The 17,967-nt window shown below is 38.7% G+C and overlaps 1 protein-coding gene across 3 annotated transcripts in view; it reads left to right on the forward strand.

Moving 5' to 3' along the window:
* Window positions 1-17,967, forward strand: part of KCNH8 (potassium voltage-gated channel subfamily H member 8) — a 255,309-nt gene that overhangs the window by 201,894 nt on the left and 35,448 nt on the right. For all 3 annotated transcript variants that reach the window (XM_026708251.2, XM_087918078.1, XM_087918079.1), the window contains 4 exons: window positions 5,953-6,150; window positions 14,750-14,949; window positions 15,255-15,504; window positions 16,898-17,112. In XM_026708251.2, the coding sequence (XP_026564036.1) occupies window positions 5,953-6,150; window positions 14,750-14,949; window positions 15,255-15,504; window positions 16,898-17,112 (863 nt within the window). The remainder of the gene's footprint in view (window positions 1-5,952; window positions 6,151-14,749; window positions 14,950-15,254; window positions 15,505-16,897; window positions 17,113-17,967) is intronic.

Consider the following 17,967-nt stretch of genomic DNA (forward strand, 5'->3'; position numbering starts at 1 on the left):
CTTAGGCAGGTAAACCTATACTATTTTAGACAAATGGTTATCCAATCTCTTCTTAAAAACTTCCAGTGTTGGAACATTTATAACTTCTGGAGGCAAGTTGTTCGACTGATTTAATTGTTCTGTCAAGAAATTTCTCCTTAGTTGTAGGTTGCTTCTCTCCTTGATTATTTCCACCCGTTACTTCTTGCCCTCAGGTGCTTTGGAGAATTGCTTGACTCCCTCTTCTTTGTGGCAGCCCCTAAGATATTGGAACACTGCTATCATGTCACCCTTAGTCCTTCTTTTCATTAAACTTATTTCATTAAAATGCCCAATTCCTACAACCGTTCTTTGTTTTAGCCTCCAGTCCCCTAATCATCCTTGTTGCTCTTTTCTGCACTCTTTCTAGAGTTTCAACATCTTTTTTACATTGGTCCCTAGGCCCTAACCTCAGAAACAATCTCGAGCACTACTTAACTATTTGACTTTTTAAAAATTATTTTTCTATTGCCATCTTCTGCCTTGGATATAATCTGGTACATTTCATTGACCATTGTATTATTCATTATAATATTGGCTTCTATAAACCAAGCTCCTACTGACCATTTTAAACTATTCTAACATTAAAACCCATCTCCTCTCCAAGCCCATGCTAAGAATGGTTTTTTCTGGGTTTTTCTGCTGCCTACAGACTTTTGATACGAAGGGAGGAAAAGAGAGCCGGGGAATCCAGTAATCCCTGTCCTTAAAATGCTCTATAAATAAAGACAGCACCATTTGCCTGCAGAATAGCTACGGCAAAACAGGGATTACCAGTGATACTAGTGCATTTTCTAGCAACATTGCTTTCCTCTGGCTTAATCTCAGCATTTTACTTCATCTGTGAGGAAGAGACCTATGTTGATCCATAATGCAGCTGATGCATATCAAAGATTTTTTTTTAATGTATTCTTTCACACACTGATTGAGGGGACTATATAATTATCTGATTTAAGACTCTTGTAAGTTAAATGCCAAATGCTAGTGCAGATCAACTGATGTACTAATTAGTGCAGGAACCTATTAAACTGCCCTGCCACATGAATCCAGAAACTGTTTGTGACACAGTGATACTTAATTTCTTTATAGCCCTTCCTGTCTGATTTGTATGGAGCTTCATGTAGCTTTCTTGAATTTTTTAATCACCTTGATACTTTTCATTGTCCTTGATAGGACTGTTCATGCCTGTATCGCTCCAGCACTGGGTTACAGCAAGGTTAGGATTCAGAATTCTCTACTGTATGCATGCACTTTCTTAGTACTTATATTTCACACTTAATAAACTATCAAACGCAGTTAGTTATGAGCTTTCAAAAAGTGTGAGTTACAGAGGGGAAGCAAGATAAAATTATTCCAAAGATATATGAATGCTGACACTACAAAGTTGAGTTCAGCAGTTCATGTGGCACTATCAGTACAATACCCATGTTTTGTTACAAAAAAGTTTTAAGACTACACACTTGTATAAATTGGTTATTTACAATACTGTTTAACCATTTTTTTAAAGCCTCATATAATAATTTACCACAAATATATTGTTGATGTTTCAAATCAATGAATTTCACTACTTTGAAAAAAAGACTGTAGGAACTTTAATAGTTTTGCCATGCTATACAAAATAATTCTAAAAGGAGAGGTTTTTGAGTTCTAAGAATTTCAGTTTTTCTGTCTGACTGTATGTTCAGGCATTAGCATTTTCAATCTTTATACCCAGTCAAAAGTAGACTGCCCAGGCAGGAAAAGCTCTGAAAGATTTGTTCAAAATAGGTCAGAATATTATGCTTCCAATATAAGATACGCAGAATCTAGGACTTCAAGACACAAAAGGAATTGTTCCAGAGAATCAAATTGTTCTTCATGACTTTCACATTCAATTCATTTTGTGAACCAAATATCCTTGTAGCATTTTCCCCCATGTCTTTTCTTGTCAAATATATAGAAGTATTAACTTCTATACTCAAATGCTGATTTTTCTGTTTGCATAAGTATTCAAAGTCTAGCTCGGGAGCTTTCCCTACCTTCATGTGACAAATCTACAGAACAGTTCATCCAGGCTCGCTGAATTTGTAACAATGATTAAAATGAATCTTTTGATGGCATCATAAGAGCTTTCTGTCTAATTGTGATTGCTCTGGTTCTGATTCTTTTTCAACATATGTTTGAAATGTAAGAGCTAATTGCCCTTTAAACCTTTTGAGCAAGTACACTGGGCTGATCTGTGTTATTTGCAATCCATTATGTAGCTTAGCTGATCCTTGAAAGTCACATGCTTCAGATGAAACTACATTTGATTTTTATCTGCCTGTATACTAGAAAATAATCAGAATGATTTTTGAGCTATAATCATACTCAATTTGATTGCTGTCCAAAGTACAGGGAAACATATTTTTCTCACTTCAGATTTAATTTCTATCAATTCCATTTCTCTAAATTGTTTTTCTTTTGGAATGAAGTCCAAAGAAGAACCATATTATCCAGAACAGAAAATATGGAATATTTATTTTATTATGCTGTTTGGGGTAAAGAAGTATTTGAGATTGTGGATATTAAACATTTGATAACAATGAAGTAGAAGTATGTGAATTTCTACTTGGTTTTACTTTTCAGTACTTTTCATTGATAAATAAACAGAACTAAAGCTAATATAAAAGGGTTAAAAGAACTAACCTAGGTTGGGTTTGACAGAAACCAGAAAAGTCTTAGAGGTGTATGATATTAACAGTTCTAATGAGTTACATACTCTGTACAACTGTTTGTTTCAATGTATTAAATATGATATGGATAGAAATATTTGATATTCCTTCTTTTCAATAATGTCATACTGCAAAAGGTTGGTTAGATATTTTGAAAATCCTATCTGCTCAATTGTGTGTGTGCATGTGTGTGTGTTTATTTATTTATTTGGCTGATCATCTCACAAAAAGTTTTCCAGGTAGCCTACAATAGCAGCCCCCAATCCTTTGGAGGTTTCTCTGTGGACTGCAGAGGCATGGTTTAGCATGCTATCTGCACCCCACAGATAGAGCTTCATTTGTTTGCATGGCCTGGTTTCTATATACCTCTGCACACCAGTCCATGGACCAGGAATTGGAGACCTGGCCTACAATAGAGGTGTCAAACTCAATTTTATGAGGGCTGCATCAGGGCTGTGGTTAACTTGGGTGGGGGGGTGGCCAACTTGGTGGGAATGGCCAGCTGGGTGGGCATGGCCAGCTTGACACCAGTCCCCAAACTGCTGGCATGTTTCCTCTTTGCGTTGTTTCTTCCTTGTGTAGACCAGACCAAAGCCATGGTGGCCTGAGGTTTCCTCTTTGCATTGGGTAAACTAGGCCAAAACAATGTGGATAGACCCGGGCAAATTGACATGGGCTGGCTGCTTTTATTTTCCAGGACAGCCCTGTGATCTGGATCCAACCACATTGCAGGTCGGTTCTGGCCAGAGGGCCTTTGAGTCTGACAGCCCTGGCCTAAAACAATAAGTGAAACAATACATGTATAAATAAAATCACTATTAAAAATAAAACAGTAATTATTTAAAAATAAGTTTTAAAAAATAAAAACAAACATAGCACTTACTAACTTTAGAGTTATACTTTTTTCCAAAATTATATAAATTTCATGTCTATTCTGTTTAATTTCCTTCTCATTCTGAAATTTAAAGCACCCTAATACATAAACAAGATCAAGAAGGAAGAAATCTTGGTCTTCTTTGATGTCAGCTTGAGTGACATTGATCTGGCTAAAAAAAGCATACACTACCTACTGACTAAGCACCATATCACAAAGATGATGCCACCACAGAACATTCCATGTCCACAAAAACCATCATGAATCTTCTGGATCATATACTTCAAAACGATGCTATAGAGCACTACACACTAGACACAAGCACAGTTTTTCCCCAAACATCATCACTCTGCTAAACAAATAATTCCCTCAACACTATCCAACTATTTACAAAATTTGCACTACTATTACTACTAATCTCATCATTCCTTATCACCCATCCCCTCCCACTTGTGGCTGTATGACAGTAACTTTGTCACTTGTATCCTTACAATTTATATTGACTGCTTCCTAGTATGATTGCTTATTGTACCCTATGACTATCATTAAGTGTTGTACCTGATGATACTTGACTCTTGACGAATGTATCTTTTCTTTTATGTACACTGAGAGCATTTGCACCAAGACAAATTCCTTGTGTGTCCAATCACAGTTGGTCAATAAAGAATTATATTCTGTTCTTTTCTATTCTACTCTACTCTACTCTATTATATTATATTATATTTTAGATCATTTGAGATGAGTACTCCTAGGTCCTTAGCAGAGTGATGGTTGTCTACAAGATCATTTCCACCCAACTTGTATTTGGTGTTCTGATTTTTATTGCCAATGTGTAGGACAGAGCATTTATTATGTGGCCATACTGATACATAGTCAAGGTCGCTTTGTAGGGCAGCAGCATTGTCAGTGGTGTTAAATAATATTCCCTGGGATCAAATTCACATGTGAAGGGGAAACAGAAAACAGACTCCCATTCTTCAATATCGACATCAAGAGAACTGGAAACCCCATCTATTGCAAACCCCATGCACATGAACCAGATCCTCAGCTTCACAAACAACCACCCCATGCACCCAAAAGAAGCTATGTACAGTCTTCTTTAGAAGGGGCAGAACACACTGCAGCACCAAAACACTAACAAAAGTAGAAGAGAAACAGTTGTTTGACATCTTTCTCCATAACGGTATCCAAAAAACTTCACATTCCAACACACAGCATCCAAACCATCACACACCAAACAGCCAACCACCACACAAAAACTAACCCTACTATACACAAAAGGGGTGTCAGAAATGACAGTCAGAATTCTCCAATCTCTAAGAATAGCAATAGCTCATAAACCCACAGCTACACTCCACCAGGAATTATCCAGAGCTAAAAACAAGATACAGAAGGATGAAAGAAACAATGTAATGTGCAAAATCAACTGTAATAATTGCAAACAATTCTATGTGGGACAAAAATCACATTAATTAAAAACCAGGATCCATGAATATCAGCTGGCAGTCAAATGCCATGATCCCAAATCCTTAATTTTTACTCACACCAACACTAGTTCAATTAGGGCAACTTAAAAACCATCAGCCATGCTGTCACCCACTACACTCATGAGTTCATTGAAGCCTGGCACTTCACAAGCAATTCCATCAACAAACACATTGTCCTACAACCAGCCTATGAACCCCTCAGAATCCAAATCAACCACACAGTTAATCAGAGATAGAGACCCTCAACCAACCCACACAAATCCTCCCAACCAGCACAGTGCCTCTCAGTGAACTTCACCTGAATCTCCCCATCACAAGATCCATCACAAGACTTCCACTGATGACTCCCACCTGACCCATCACAAGACCTACTGACCACACAAAATCCTTATAAACAGAAGAATACTGACATGTTCTAAACTTTGATGAAGATGCTATCTAGCCTAATAATGAAATGTTCAGAAACCAATCCATAAGCTCAGAGAATGAACTCTTACCCTAATTCTATATCTGAGCTACAGATATTTGCCACTATTGCAAATATAAACATCACATATTTGCAGTGAGTTAGTTATATAGTCTTTCCAAATCCATAGAATACAGCATGTGATTCTCCTTGATTCATCACATGTCATTGTAGGTTTTCTTAGTGTCTTAACTAGCAGTTTTGAGCTGAAATGTGTCATTAAGTTTGAAGTGTGTAATCTGAGATACAATCACATTCTAAGTGATATATCATTCTGGAAATGGAAATGAGTTAAATTGCTTTAAAGTAATTGATTAAACAATATTTTCTGTCTTATATACTTATATATATATATATATATATATATTTTCTGTCTTGTTATATACTATAACAATTATGCTCCCTTTTTCTTAGGTTGGCTTCATGAACTAGGAAAACGTTTGGAATCTCCATATTTTGGCAATAACACATCAGGAGGCCCATCACTCAGAAGTGCCTATATTGCTGCCCTGTATTTTACACTTAGCAGCCTCACCAGTGTTGGATTTGGCAATGTTTCAGCCAATACAGATGCTGAAAAGATTTTTTCCATTTGCACAATGCTGATTGGGGGTAAGTAAACATTGGGAATAGCAATATGAGCTTAAAATATATATTTCTCAATATAGAATAGAATAGAATAGAATACTTTTATTGGCCAAGTGTGATTGGACACACAAGGAATTTGTCTTGGTGTACTCTCAGTATACATAAAGAAAAGATACATTTGTTAAGAATCAAGAATCATAACATACAACACTTAATGATAGTCATAGGATACAATCAACAATAAAATCATACTAGGAAACAGTCAGTGGTGAAATTCAAATTTTTTTACTACTGGTTCTGTGGGCGTGGCTTAGTTGGTGGATGTGGCTTGGTGGTCATGTGACTGGGTGGGTGTGGCTTAGTGGTCATGTGACTAGGTGGGCATGGCTTGGTGGTCATGTGATTGGGTGGGCGTGACCAACTCAATGTCACTCACATCAAGGGGTGCCTCACCTGGCCCCTCCCCTCCCAGACATTCCTTGTCACACCCATCCTCAACATATCTATAGTTCTGTAAAAATATTGTTCACCTTTTTTTGACTTTATTATCTATGTACTATAGATGTACTTACATGGACCACTGAAAGGAGGAAATGGCTCACATGCTTTGCCCAAGAGGGTGATAGGCAACAGGCTTTTAGGGAGCTGCCAGAAAGAAGAGGGGGCAATATATTTTCCAAAACACCAGAAGGCAAACAATGTATTTTCCAAAGCACCAGAAGGATGGAAACTGAACAGACAGAGAAGCAACCTAAAAGTAAGGAGAAACTGGAATTGCTTGCCACCAGAAGTTCTGGGTGCTCCAACACTGGAAGTTTTTAACAAAAGACTGGACAGCCATTTCTCTGAAATGGTATAGAGTTCCCCGCAAGGTCCCTTCTAAGTGTTGTTCTGTTATTCTGACACATTTCCCAGGAGCTCTAGTCAGATTTTGGCATCCTCAGAGTTTTCCTGCCTGAGCAGGGGATTGGACTAGAACAGGGGTCTTCAAACTTGGTAGCTTTAAGACTTGTGGACTTCAATCCCCAGAATTCCTCTTCCAGTCTTATTAGCTCAGGAATTCCAGGAGTTGAAGTCCACAAGTCTTAAACTTGCCAAGTTTGACTAGAAGATTACCTCCGAGATCCCTTCCAGCCCTAGATTGCTGTGCTGTTTCAAAGAGTCTTCTGAAGCCAGGGTTTGTGTCCTTCCTTCCTCTCCTTTTTTTCTCTCTTCCCCCTCCCTCCTTCCATGTATCTATCCATCCACTCATCCATATATCTCATTTTCTCCTCCCTCCCTCCCTCCCTCTTTCTTTCTCACCCTTCCTTCCATACCATTTTTCTTTGTCTATCCCTTTTTTTCTTTTCTCTTTTTCTTTCTTTCTTTCCCTTTTCCCTTTCTTTTCTTTCTTCTCTCTTCTCTCTTTCTCTTTCTCTCTCCCTCTTTCTCTCTTTCCCTCTCTCCCTCCCTCTCTCTTTCTCTCTGTCTCTCTCTTTCCCTCTCTCTTCCTCTCTTCCTCTCTCCTTTCCCTCTAGGAAAGGAGACCCATCTGAAACACAAACAGGCTTCCAAGTGCCCGGCAGAATCTCTCATTACAAAGGTTCATCCAGCCAGTCTCCTGTCCTGCATTGCCTGAAAAAGTCTTCCTCCCCTCCCACTTTTGGGGCTGAGAAATTCAAGCCAGGTGTGTGCTGCAGCTTCACCCCCCCAGCTCTGGGCTAGGCAGCTTTCTCGACTGCCTGAAACCTTAACCTTCCTTCCTTCCACACTGAAAAAAACACACAGTGGCTATAGGCTTCTTCAAGAGGCTTTGCTGCACTTCTCCAACCCACCCTGCCACCGCTGCATCCTAGCCACCAGCCAAGCAGGTCTACCCCATTGAGCCTGCTGGTGCAGCACTCGGAAAGAGATGATTGGAAATGACTTTTTTTCGCTCCCAGCCACCCCTTTTTCAGTGCAACCAGATGGACGGCTGCTCCCTTCTCTGCCTGTTTGTTCTATATGGCTGAGGAGGAAGAGAGTAGTCGGCCGGTTGGGAAAGGCTTCTAGCGCTGCAAAAGAGGTGGCTGGAAACGGCTTTTTTTTGGTCCCAGCCACCCCCTTTTCAGCGCAACCGGGTGGACAGCTGCTCCCTTCCTTCTCTGCCCATTTGTTCTATATGGCTGAGGAGGAAGAGAGTAGTCAGCCGGTTGGGAGAGGCTTCTGGCACTGCAAAAGGGACAGCTGGACATGTGGCCACCTACTGGCTAGGTGTGCTGGGCCAGGCCGGGCTGGAAGAGGCACATCCGCTGGGAGAAGCGTGCTTCAGGCGGATAGGCAGGTGGGCAGATGTCCCAGAGCTGCTGCATATTTGCACTGCGTATGTAGTGGCTGCACTCACAGTGCGCATGTGCAGCAGCTGCGGGACATCTGCCCGAGCTTCACCCATCCACCATTGGTAGGGAAAGCTAGGAGAGCGACTGGGGCAAGTGAGCAACTGGGCAACCGGGTTGGGGGTGTGGCCAGCCATGATCACCACCGGTTCAGCGACCCACACCAAATCACTGCTACCAGTTCGCCCGAGCCAGTGCAAACCGGTTGAATACCACCTCTGGAAACAGTCAATATAAATCAAAAGGATACAAGCGACAAAGTTACAGTCCTACAGTCACAAGTGGGAGGGTGATAAGGAGTGATGAGAAGATTAACAGTAATAGTAGTGCACACTTTGTAAATAGTTGAACACTGTTTAGGAAATTATGTGTTTAGCAGAGTGATGGCTTTCGGGGGAAAACTGTTCTTGTGTTGTTCTGGTGTGCAGTGCTCTATAGCATCGTTTTGAGGGGAGGAGCTGAAACAGTTTATGTCTGGGATGTGAGGGGTCTGTAAATATTCTCAATATGAGAGTTCATTCAAAGATGAAGATGAACAAAAGTCATTTTGTTTTTCAAAACACTATTTTTTTAAAATCCAAATAGTAAACAGTTGGTTCTAAATTAGGACCATACATTAACACTGAAAATAGTCTATAAGCTGCTTAGAAAGTGCTGTTAAGCTCTGTGAAGCAGCATATAAATCTAAGTGCTATTTTTATTATGCTATTACCTATTATGCCATTTCCTTTGGTAATGGGCAGGGCAAATATTACCTTGTCACTCTTTCAAGATGATAAAGATATATACATAATATATTTTCTAAAATATTGTAGCAAGGAGTACTCTAAAATGCTAATTCGCTACATACATCTAATACCATGCATTTGATTAACCTGTAGCCTATAAACAAGAACATACTTAAAGGGATTAGAAATAAGTTTAATAAATTAATCTTGGCACCAAATGTATTGGGCTTATATTTATCAAGAATTTGAAATGGATGAAGGTTACAATTCAGACAATCCCTGTCATTCTATGTGTTAGAATTGTCGTTCTATGCCAGTTAGAATTTCAAATATACTTGCTATATTTGTTTTTCTGTATGAAATCAGCATGTCCAAAAGTCTTTGAATAAATAGGAAGTAGCTATGGATGTCAACACAATAACAGAAATAGTGTGTTTTCCCAAAAATAAGTCCTACCCAAAAAATAAGCCCTAGTGAAGGGAATGAGCATGGCCAGCACAGGAGGCAGCCCAACCATGTACCCACTCAGAAATACACCAGTGATCCCTGAGCCACCACTCCTTTCCTTTCCCAGTCACCTCATGAAGGGTCAATCCCTTCCTGCATGACTTCAGTGGCCAAATCTATGCATGGGAGGGGATGTGTGGCATGATTTGGAGGCCCCTTAATAGTGGCCCCATGGATCTACTGAGCCAGCAAGAACCAGGGGCTGCCTCTTGTTTGTCTCTCCAAGCACCTGAAAGTGTTTCTCCCACCAGTCCCAGGCAACTATGCAGCTGAGGGCCCCTCTCTTTCACATCTCATCTTGTGACTCTGAAGCAGGCAGCAACCATGGTTTGCACTCCTTCAGGCCTGGAGCTCAAATCTTGCTCTGCCTGGTGCTACCGTATGATGAGGCAGAAGACCATGTGACACATCATTATCACCTGGTCCTTCCCCCTGCCTCTGGCCTGCTGATGGGCCTCCAGCACCTACTGCTGGACTCTTTGTTGTCCTGGCCAGACTGCTTTCAGCCATCCTGTGGCTTCGGTGGGCAGGATCTCCATGGTGGCCCTGCAGTGGGATGGAGAAGGGATGGGGAGATTGCCTCTTCCTCTTTTGCATCCCAAAACCCCCTCTTTGCTTGCTGCCGAGACTCTGGCCTGCACCCATGTGCTGCAAAGGCAAGCAAGATGCACAACTCAATGCTACCAGTATGCCGTGCAATGCAAACCATGCAAAGCAATCTGCCCTGACCCTCTTGGCTCCAGGGATGATCCAAACTGGGGAGCTGCAGGATCCCTGGGGCAGAGGCCTCCTGTGCAATGATCTGCCATAACTCTGGAGCAAACCTCTGCCTTCCCTGTGCAGAATTACAAGGCTGGAGGCCTCCACAGCTTCAGCTGACCAGCCCCCATCCTATACCTGCTGCTGCTGACCTTGTGCTGCTCTCAGATGGATTGATTTTGCTGTCCCCTTCACCAGCAGTTGCCAGTGGAGCCACACTATCTCACCCACCTTTGCCTTCAGACTGTGTCCCTCCCATGTCCTGCATGGTTTCAGCAGGCAGGAACTCTGTGGCAGTCCTGCAGTGGGACAGATGGAAGCCTCAGAGGTCCATGCCAGACAGGAGCAGTCTATCTGAGAGCAGTCAAGATCAGCAGAAAGTTGCATGTCTTATTCACCTTTACAGCACAGGGGTACAGGCTGAGGGCTCGATGGCCAGGGAATACAGGGTTTTGGGATGCAAAGAAGAAAGGGGCAATCTCCCTTATCCATCCTACTGCAGGGCCGCCATGGAGCTTCTCCCCACCAAAGCCACAGGACACCAAGAGCAGCATAGCCAGGAGGGCGAAGAGCCCTCATGAGGCCAGGAGCAGCAGGTGCAGCAAGCACAACAATTAGGCAGAGGCACAGGGAGGAGGAGCAGGTGATCCTGATGCATTGCAATTCCTTCTGCCTCATTGTAGCAGCAGCCTCAGCAAGTCTGAAGCTCCAGTGTCCTAGGAGAAGCATAGCCAGCAGGCAGGGGGAGGCCAGGGTACACCGAGAGCTTGGTCCATTGCAGCTATGAGCCAGCAGATGGAGAGGGTAGGGCTGGTGGTAGTAGCATCTCACTCCTGCAGCTCCCACACTTGCTCCCACTCCTGTTGGCTCCCACGCTTGCTCCCACTCCTGTCAACTTCTATGTTCACTGCCTTCTTTATGTAAAAAAAATGAGACATTTCCTGAAAATAAGCCCTTCTGCTTATTTTCGAGCCCAAAAGGAAATAAGACTGGGTCTTGTTTTAGGGGAAACATAGTATTAGTTTAGCTGTTCTCTTTATTTCTCTATACTCTATAATATACCAAAAAATGTTCTTTCTTAGTAGCTTAGTAGCTGTAAACTCAATAGCTATAGACAGATGATTTAGCTTGACATTTGCCTTTAATCCAAAAGTCTTCACCAAGAGTATATAGGGAACCAAAAAGTTTTGGAATTAATAAATAAGTAAGCAACTAAATAAATAAATGCACACATTAAAAGAAGAAATGACAACTTATATATTTGTGTGGATACAGTTATAGGGAGATAATATATTGTTTGGTAAAAAATTATGAAATAACATTCTTTTATTTTTACATTCTTTTTCTTTTACTTGTAATGTTATTTTATAATAAGAGACAAGTAAATCCTTTCTTTGCTTAGAAATATGTATGTGAAATTATTTAAAATTCAATTTTATTGTTCAGTAGCTTCTTTTTTGTTTTGTTTTTGGTTTTAGTTTCTAGCTAGAATAGCTAGGATAGATCAATTGTTAAATTAAATATTTATTTTTCCTGAAATATTACTTAGACCATTTTATACATAAATACATATTGGCAGAAAGCAAAAATAAACATTTGCTGAATAATTATATTTTTACTACATATGAAAATAATTGATCAATAGAGTGAGCATGTACAAATAGTCCTTATTTATGACCACAGTTGGGACTAGAGTTTCCATTGCCAAACAAAGAAGTTGTTAAGTGAATTATGCTCAATATTATAAACTTTTTTGCATGCTTGTTAAGCAAATCACTGCAATTGTTAATTACATTATCCTATAAATAAGCAAATCTGACTTTCCCATTGAGTTTGCTTATTATAAAGCAACTGGGAAGGTTCCAAATGGTGATCATATGATTCCAGAATGTTTGTAATACATATTAATTGCCAAGCACCCAAATTTTAATCATGACCATAGCAGTGGTTGTAAGTACAAAGACGAATCATAAGTCACTTTTTTCAATGTAACTTCAAACTTTGAACAGTTTCTAAATGAATGGTTAAGGCAAGGACACCTGTAGGTAACATACATTGTCCCATTTAAGTTAGTATGTTATATTCTACATTTTTTAAAAAATAGATCTGCAGTATTTAACGTTGTAAATCACTTCAAAATGAGATCCGTGGCAAATAAACTTAATAAATAAATAATAAAAATAAATGCCTATTCCTTATGTCCTATCTTCCTCTTGTCTTCATCATGATTGAATATAAACCTGCTAATTGGTGAGATGTGGGATCTAGTGAGACAGTTTGGTAGCGGGGGGGCAAAGGCAAATTATTAAATGAGAATTATATAAAATTGCATAATATAATAATTATACAAATAATTGACCAATACCATAATAAGTACTGAAAGACAATATCGATAAGTCTGTCTAACAACCATAACAAAGAAGAATGAAAGGGGAAGGGGGAAGGGGAGAAGAGGAAAGAGAAAATGAAAATGAAAGGAAAGGAATGGATTCCTGGAAAATTAAGAGAAAGCAGAAAAAAGTCATGATCTGAATGAAGATGAGTTGGTCTTAGTTGGAAAGGTATAGGCTTATTATCTATAAAATGTATGTCAGAAAATGTGAACTTGTGTATGTATACATTGTTTAAAAGGCATATAACTTTAAGAATGCCTGAACTGGTGACAGTTGCATATTATATTCTACTAAATGTTGATAACGGAAGAACAAAGTATGATTTTAAGCTAAGAATATGCTACATTCTGAGTGTATGTGATCCAAAAGAAAAAAATTGTTAACTGAAAACATACAAATCTAGGAAAAATACATGTAATAGAATGAGCGCTTTAAAACGAAGATAAGGAAAATATTATGCTGAAAAAAGTAAAAATGGTTGTCAACAGACTGCTATCCAATTTGCTATATGCAAATGAGGAAGAAACTAAAATTAAGTTGAATGCAGTGGGAATGGGATACTGAGAAAAGATATGATGACGTACAAACTCTACTTGCTAGATATATATTCTGCCTTCATTAAGGCCCTTAAGATATCTCTTTCTTCATGCTTTCCCACAACATTTTTACGCTGTGAAGTTCATTGGACTGAAAAAGAATGACTAGCTAAAATTCCAAAGTAAGCTTTTGTGGTTGAATGTGGACTTAAATCTGCTTCTTCATTGTGTCAGTCCAACCACTTTATCTTCTTTATCTTTGCACCATATTGGCTAACATCAAATGAGGGATGAATGACCATGAATTAATACAAAACCAAATGGCCCATATGAAAGTGCATTGAGATGGCTTCATTGTATAAAGAGAATGATCCAGGATCTAATTTCAGAACAAAAATATATGAAGGGATTGTCAATAGGCTAAAAACTGGGAAAATTGAAGTGATGAGTTCAACAAAAGCAGATTTTTTTTAAAAGAAAAAGGTAATGTATGACTAGGATATTGATCCAATGGACACAAAATGATTTGCAAGGATAAAAAGCTATGAAGCAAGTTGATTTGCAAGGATAGAAAGTTAGTGAATGTTGTAAAATTCAGTTATATTTTCTTATTATGTGCTTTAATTTCTTTGGCTTACCATTTCTTACTCCCTTCTCGACTGCATGCTAATATTTAGCTCAAAATAAAGTAATACAGCAAAGTAATACTCTGAAGATACATTCTATATATGTGACACTCCGATATTTTAGTCTTTTTTAATATCCTCTGATAAGTTATTTGTAAAATTCATAGATACATTTATAAATTTCTACTTTTTCAGACTGCTTTCTCAATAAATCATTAAATGGTCTAACTTATCTGTAAAACTCTGTTTAAAAAATTTCTGTAAAAATTATACAGATAGAAGATATATAATAGGTAGGTAGATAGATGATAGATAGATGATGAATTAGACAGACAAACAGATAGATAGATAGATAGATAGATAGATAGATAGATAGATAGATAGATAGATAGATAGACAGACAGACAGACAGACAGATAGATAATAAGAGAGAGAAAGAGAAAGAGAGAGAGAGAGATTCATACCATTTCTTATCAGCTGAGTATGCTAGTTGGGTAATTTGTAGTTATAATCATGTCAAAGGTTCATGGCCTCCCTTAGGGCCCTTTGATTAAGGCACTGCCTTCCAGCGACACAAAAAAATTGCATTTTTAGAAAGATTCAGAAGTGATGGTGTTTCTAAGCTTTGGTCCCTAGGCCAGTGTTTATTTGGTCTTAATCTAAAGTCAGGCTGTTTCAATAATGTCTTTTACTCTATTAATATACTTTCTATATTCATAGCTTTAATGCACGCCTTGGTTTTTGGTAATGTGACTGCTATCATTCAGCGGATGTACTCCAGGTGGTCCCTTTATCACACAAGAACTAAGGATCTTAAAGATTTTATAAGGGTCCATCACCTGCCTCAGCAATTAAAGCAAAGAATGCTGGAATATTTCCAAACCACTTGGTCTGTCAATAATGGAATAGATTCCCACGAGGTAAAACTTTTGTTTTATTATTTCAATTTTGGAAAAGATCTAGTTAAGTCATTTTGATTGAATGTTATAAGCAAATATAACAAATAATAAATAAAACAAATATACAAATTTGTCCTCCAAATTTGGCCACTTCTCCGCTCATTGAAGAGTCCTTTCAGTAAATTGGTAAATGCAACAAAACTTTATCTTAATAATTGTTAAAATAGGTAAGCTAGCATAATAGGGTTAATTGTTCCATGCATTAACATTCAAATCTATTAACCATTCAACTACAGAATTAAAATACATCTTCCCCCTTTGGACAGCTTCTTAAGGATTTTCCAGATGAGCTGCGCTCAGACATCACCATGCACTTGAACAAGGAGATTCTGCAACTCTCCCTTTTTGAGTGTGCCAGTCGTGGTTGCCTCAGGTCTTTGTCTTTGCATATCAAAACCTCCTTTTGTGCTCCTGGGGAGTACCTCCTCCGGCAAGGAGATGCCTTGCAAGCTATCTATCTTGTGTGCTCAGGTTCCATGGAAGTTCTAAAAGATAGCATGGTGCTGGCAATTCTAGGTAAGCTTTCCTCTGTGCTCATTATGGTAAAAAATGATAAAGGATTTAGTGTGCCTGTGAGAGAAAAGAAGATCTTTGTCTTAACCTTAGAAGAAATCCACTAATTATCTGCACATTGACTACCACCAGTGAGACAGTTGTGACAACTATCTTGACTTTTTCTAATTATCTTCCCTCCCCTGACTCCATGTTGAAATTGCTGCAGGTAAGGCCACACTTGGAATACTGCATTCAGTTTTGGTCGCCATGATGTAAAAAAGATGTTGAGACTCTAGAAAAAGTGCAGAGAAGAACAACAAAGATGTTAGGGGATAGGAGGCTAAAACATATGAAGAACTGTTGCAGGAACTGGGTATGTCTAGTCTAATGAAAAGAAGGACTAGGGGAGACATGATAGCAGTGTTCCAATATCTCAGAGGCCGCCATAAAGAAGAGGGAATCAAGCTATTTTCCAAAGCACCCAAGGGCAGGACAAGAAGCAATGGGTGGAAACTAATCAAGGAGAGAAGCAACTTAGAACTAAGGAGAATTTTCCTGACAGTTAGAACAATTAATCAGTGGAACTACTTCAGTGGTGGGATTCAAAAAATTTTACTACCAATTCTGTGGGCGTGGCTTGGTGGACATGGTAGGGGAAGGATACTGTAAAATCTCCAGTCAGAGGAGGTATTTGCTGGTTCTCTGAACTACTCAAAATTTCCACTACTGGTTCTCCAGAACTGGTCCGAACCTGCTGACTACCACCTCTGAACAACTTGCCTCCAGAAGTTGTGAATGCTCCAACACTGGAAGTTTTTAAAAAGATGTTGGATAACCATTTGTCTGAAGTTGTGTAGGATTTTCTACCTAGGCAAGGGGTTGGACTAGAAGACCTCCAACTCTCTTATTCTGTTCTATTCTATTCAGGACTGCTGGTTTTAGTTGGACTAGACTATGACTGTACTTAAAGCAGGATAATTCATTAGACAAATGTTTGCCCTGATATCGTTGTGTTTTATACCATGGCAATGTTGTCGTGATCATATGGGATTCTTTATGTGTCAGCATTGCTTTTACTCACGAGAAATGATAAATGTTACAAACAGAAAAGACCTCACAGCAAACCCATAATAGTGGATAAGTCAGTTCAATTGCTACTCCATCCCATCCATGGAAGAATAATCAAACTTTGCTTCAGACTCTTTTTTAAAATCAAGGATCCATTTGGAAACTCTGCAGTGAATCCATATCCAGTATCTTTTTTTCTGTAGTGAAATGTCCAATTTTTTTCTGCAGCAGAATCTATGGTAGAACTCTTTTTAATGCCTATCATCATGTTTGGGTTTTGTCTACAGGCCTATAAACACATTCTTTTTGCTTATTGACATCCTGCTTTTTCTATTTGTTTGCATAGGTAAAGGAGATTTAATTGGAGCAAACCTCTCAATTAAGGACCAAGTGATTAAAACAAATGCTGATGTGAAAGCTCTAACCTATTGTGATCTCCAATGTATCATTCTCAAAGGACTTTTTGAAGTGTTAGATCTTTACCCAGAATATGCTCATAAGTTTGTTGAAGACATTCAGCATGATCTCACTTACAATCTTCGGGAAGGCCATGAAAGTGATGTAAGTAATATCAACATGACTGCTGCTGTAACTAATTTCAAAAATAGAACTTGTTCAGCAGTTTATTTATCAGAATAAACAAACTATCATTTTGCTTGTGTTTGATTGGTAATTCAATTGCTGCTTAAGTAAGTTATTGATTTTTTAAAAAAATTACTTCAGATTATTCTTTATAATTCCCTCTTGTCTGTGTTTTGTGCTCATATGCTTTTATTTTGCTATTCTTTCAGCTCCATAAAACATTAATTCAAAGTAATGTTAATCTAAACTTTTTCATATCCTGCTGAAAGGCATAATGCAATTATTAGCACTGAAGGGACTTGTACTGACAACCTCATGGATTTTATATAAGGACCCCTACAATATATAACAGGGTAAAATGTACCAGTTCGTATATTGTCATGGAAGAATCACAGTACAAAGTATCGCTTTTAAAGTGTAATGAACACTTGTAACCTAAAAACCAACTTATTGTTTGAAAATAGTCCACTCAAGAGTAGGAAGGAGATTAACTTCATAGCTAAGGGGTCTACAATTCCAATAAAACCCACTAGCCAGAAAAGATTAAAAAATAGATTTTGGGAAGTGAAGAGATTTATTCAAATAATTGGCTTTTGCTTTTCTTCCAGTTAAGCTGTACTCTGTGCCCTGAGAGTCTTAAGGATTTCTCTGAAAGGCTCAAGGAACATTGTAACTAGTTTTTAACAGTAAGTTAGAGTCCATCTATATAAGCCATGGATTTTAGGAATCAGCTACACTCTATTATATTTTTCTAGCAATAGGATGAAATGTGTTAGATACAGTAATATTTTGAGCACCTCAGGGCTAGCTCTTATATTACCCCATAATGCTTGG

This window comes from Pseudonaja textilis, chromosome Z (assembly GCF_049901715.1).
Source record: "Pseudonaja textilis isolate UNSWEBS1 chromosome Z, rPseTex1.2, whole genome shotgun sequence".
NCBI classification, from domain to species: domain Eukaryota; kingdom Metazoa; phylum Chordata; class Lepidosauria; order Squamata; family Elapidae; genus Pseudonaja; species Pseudonaja textilis.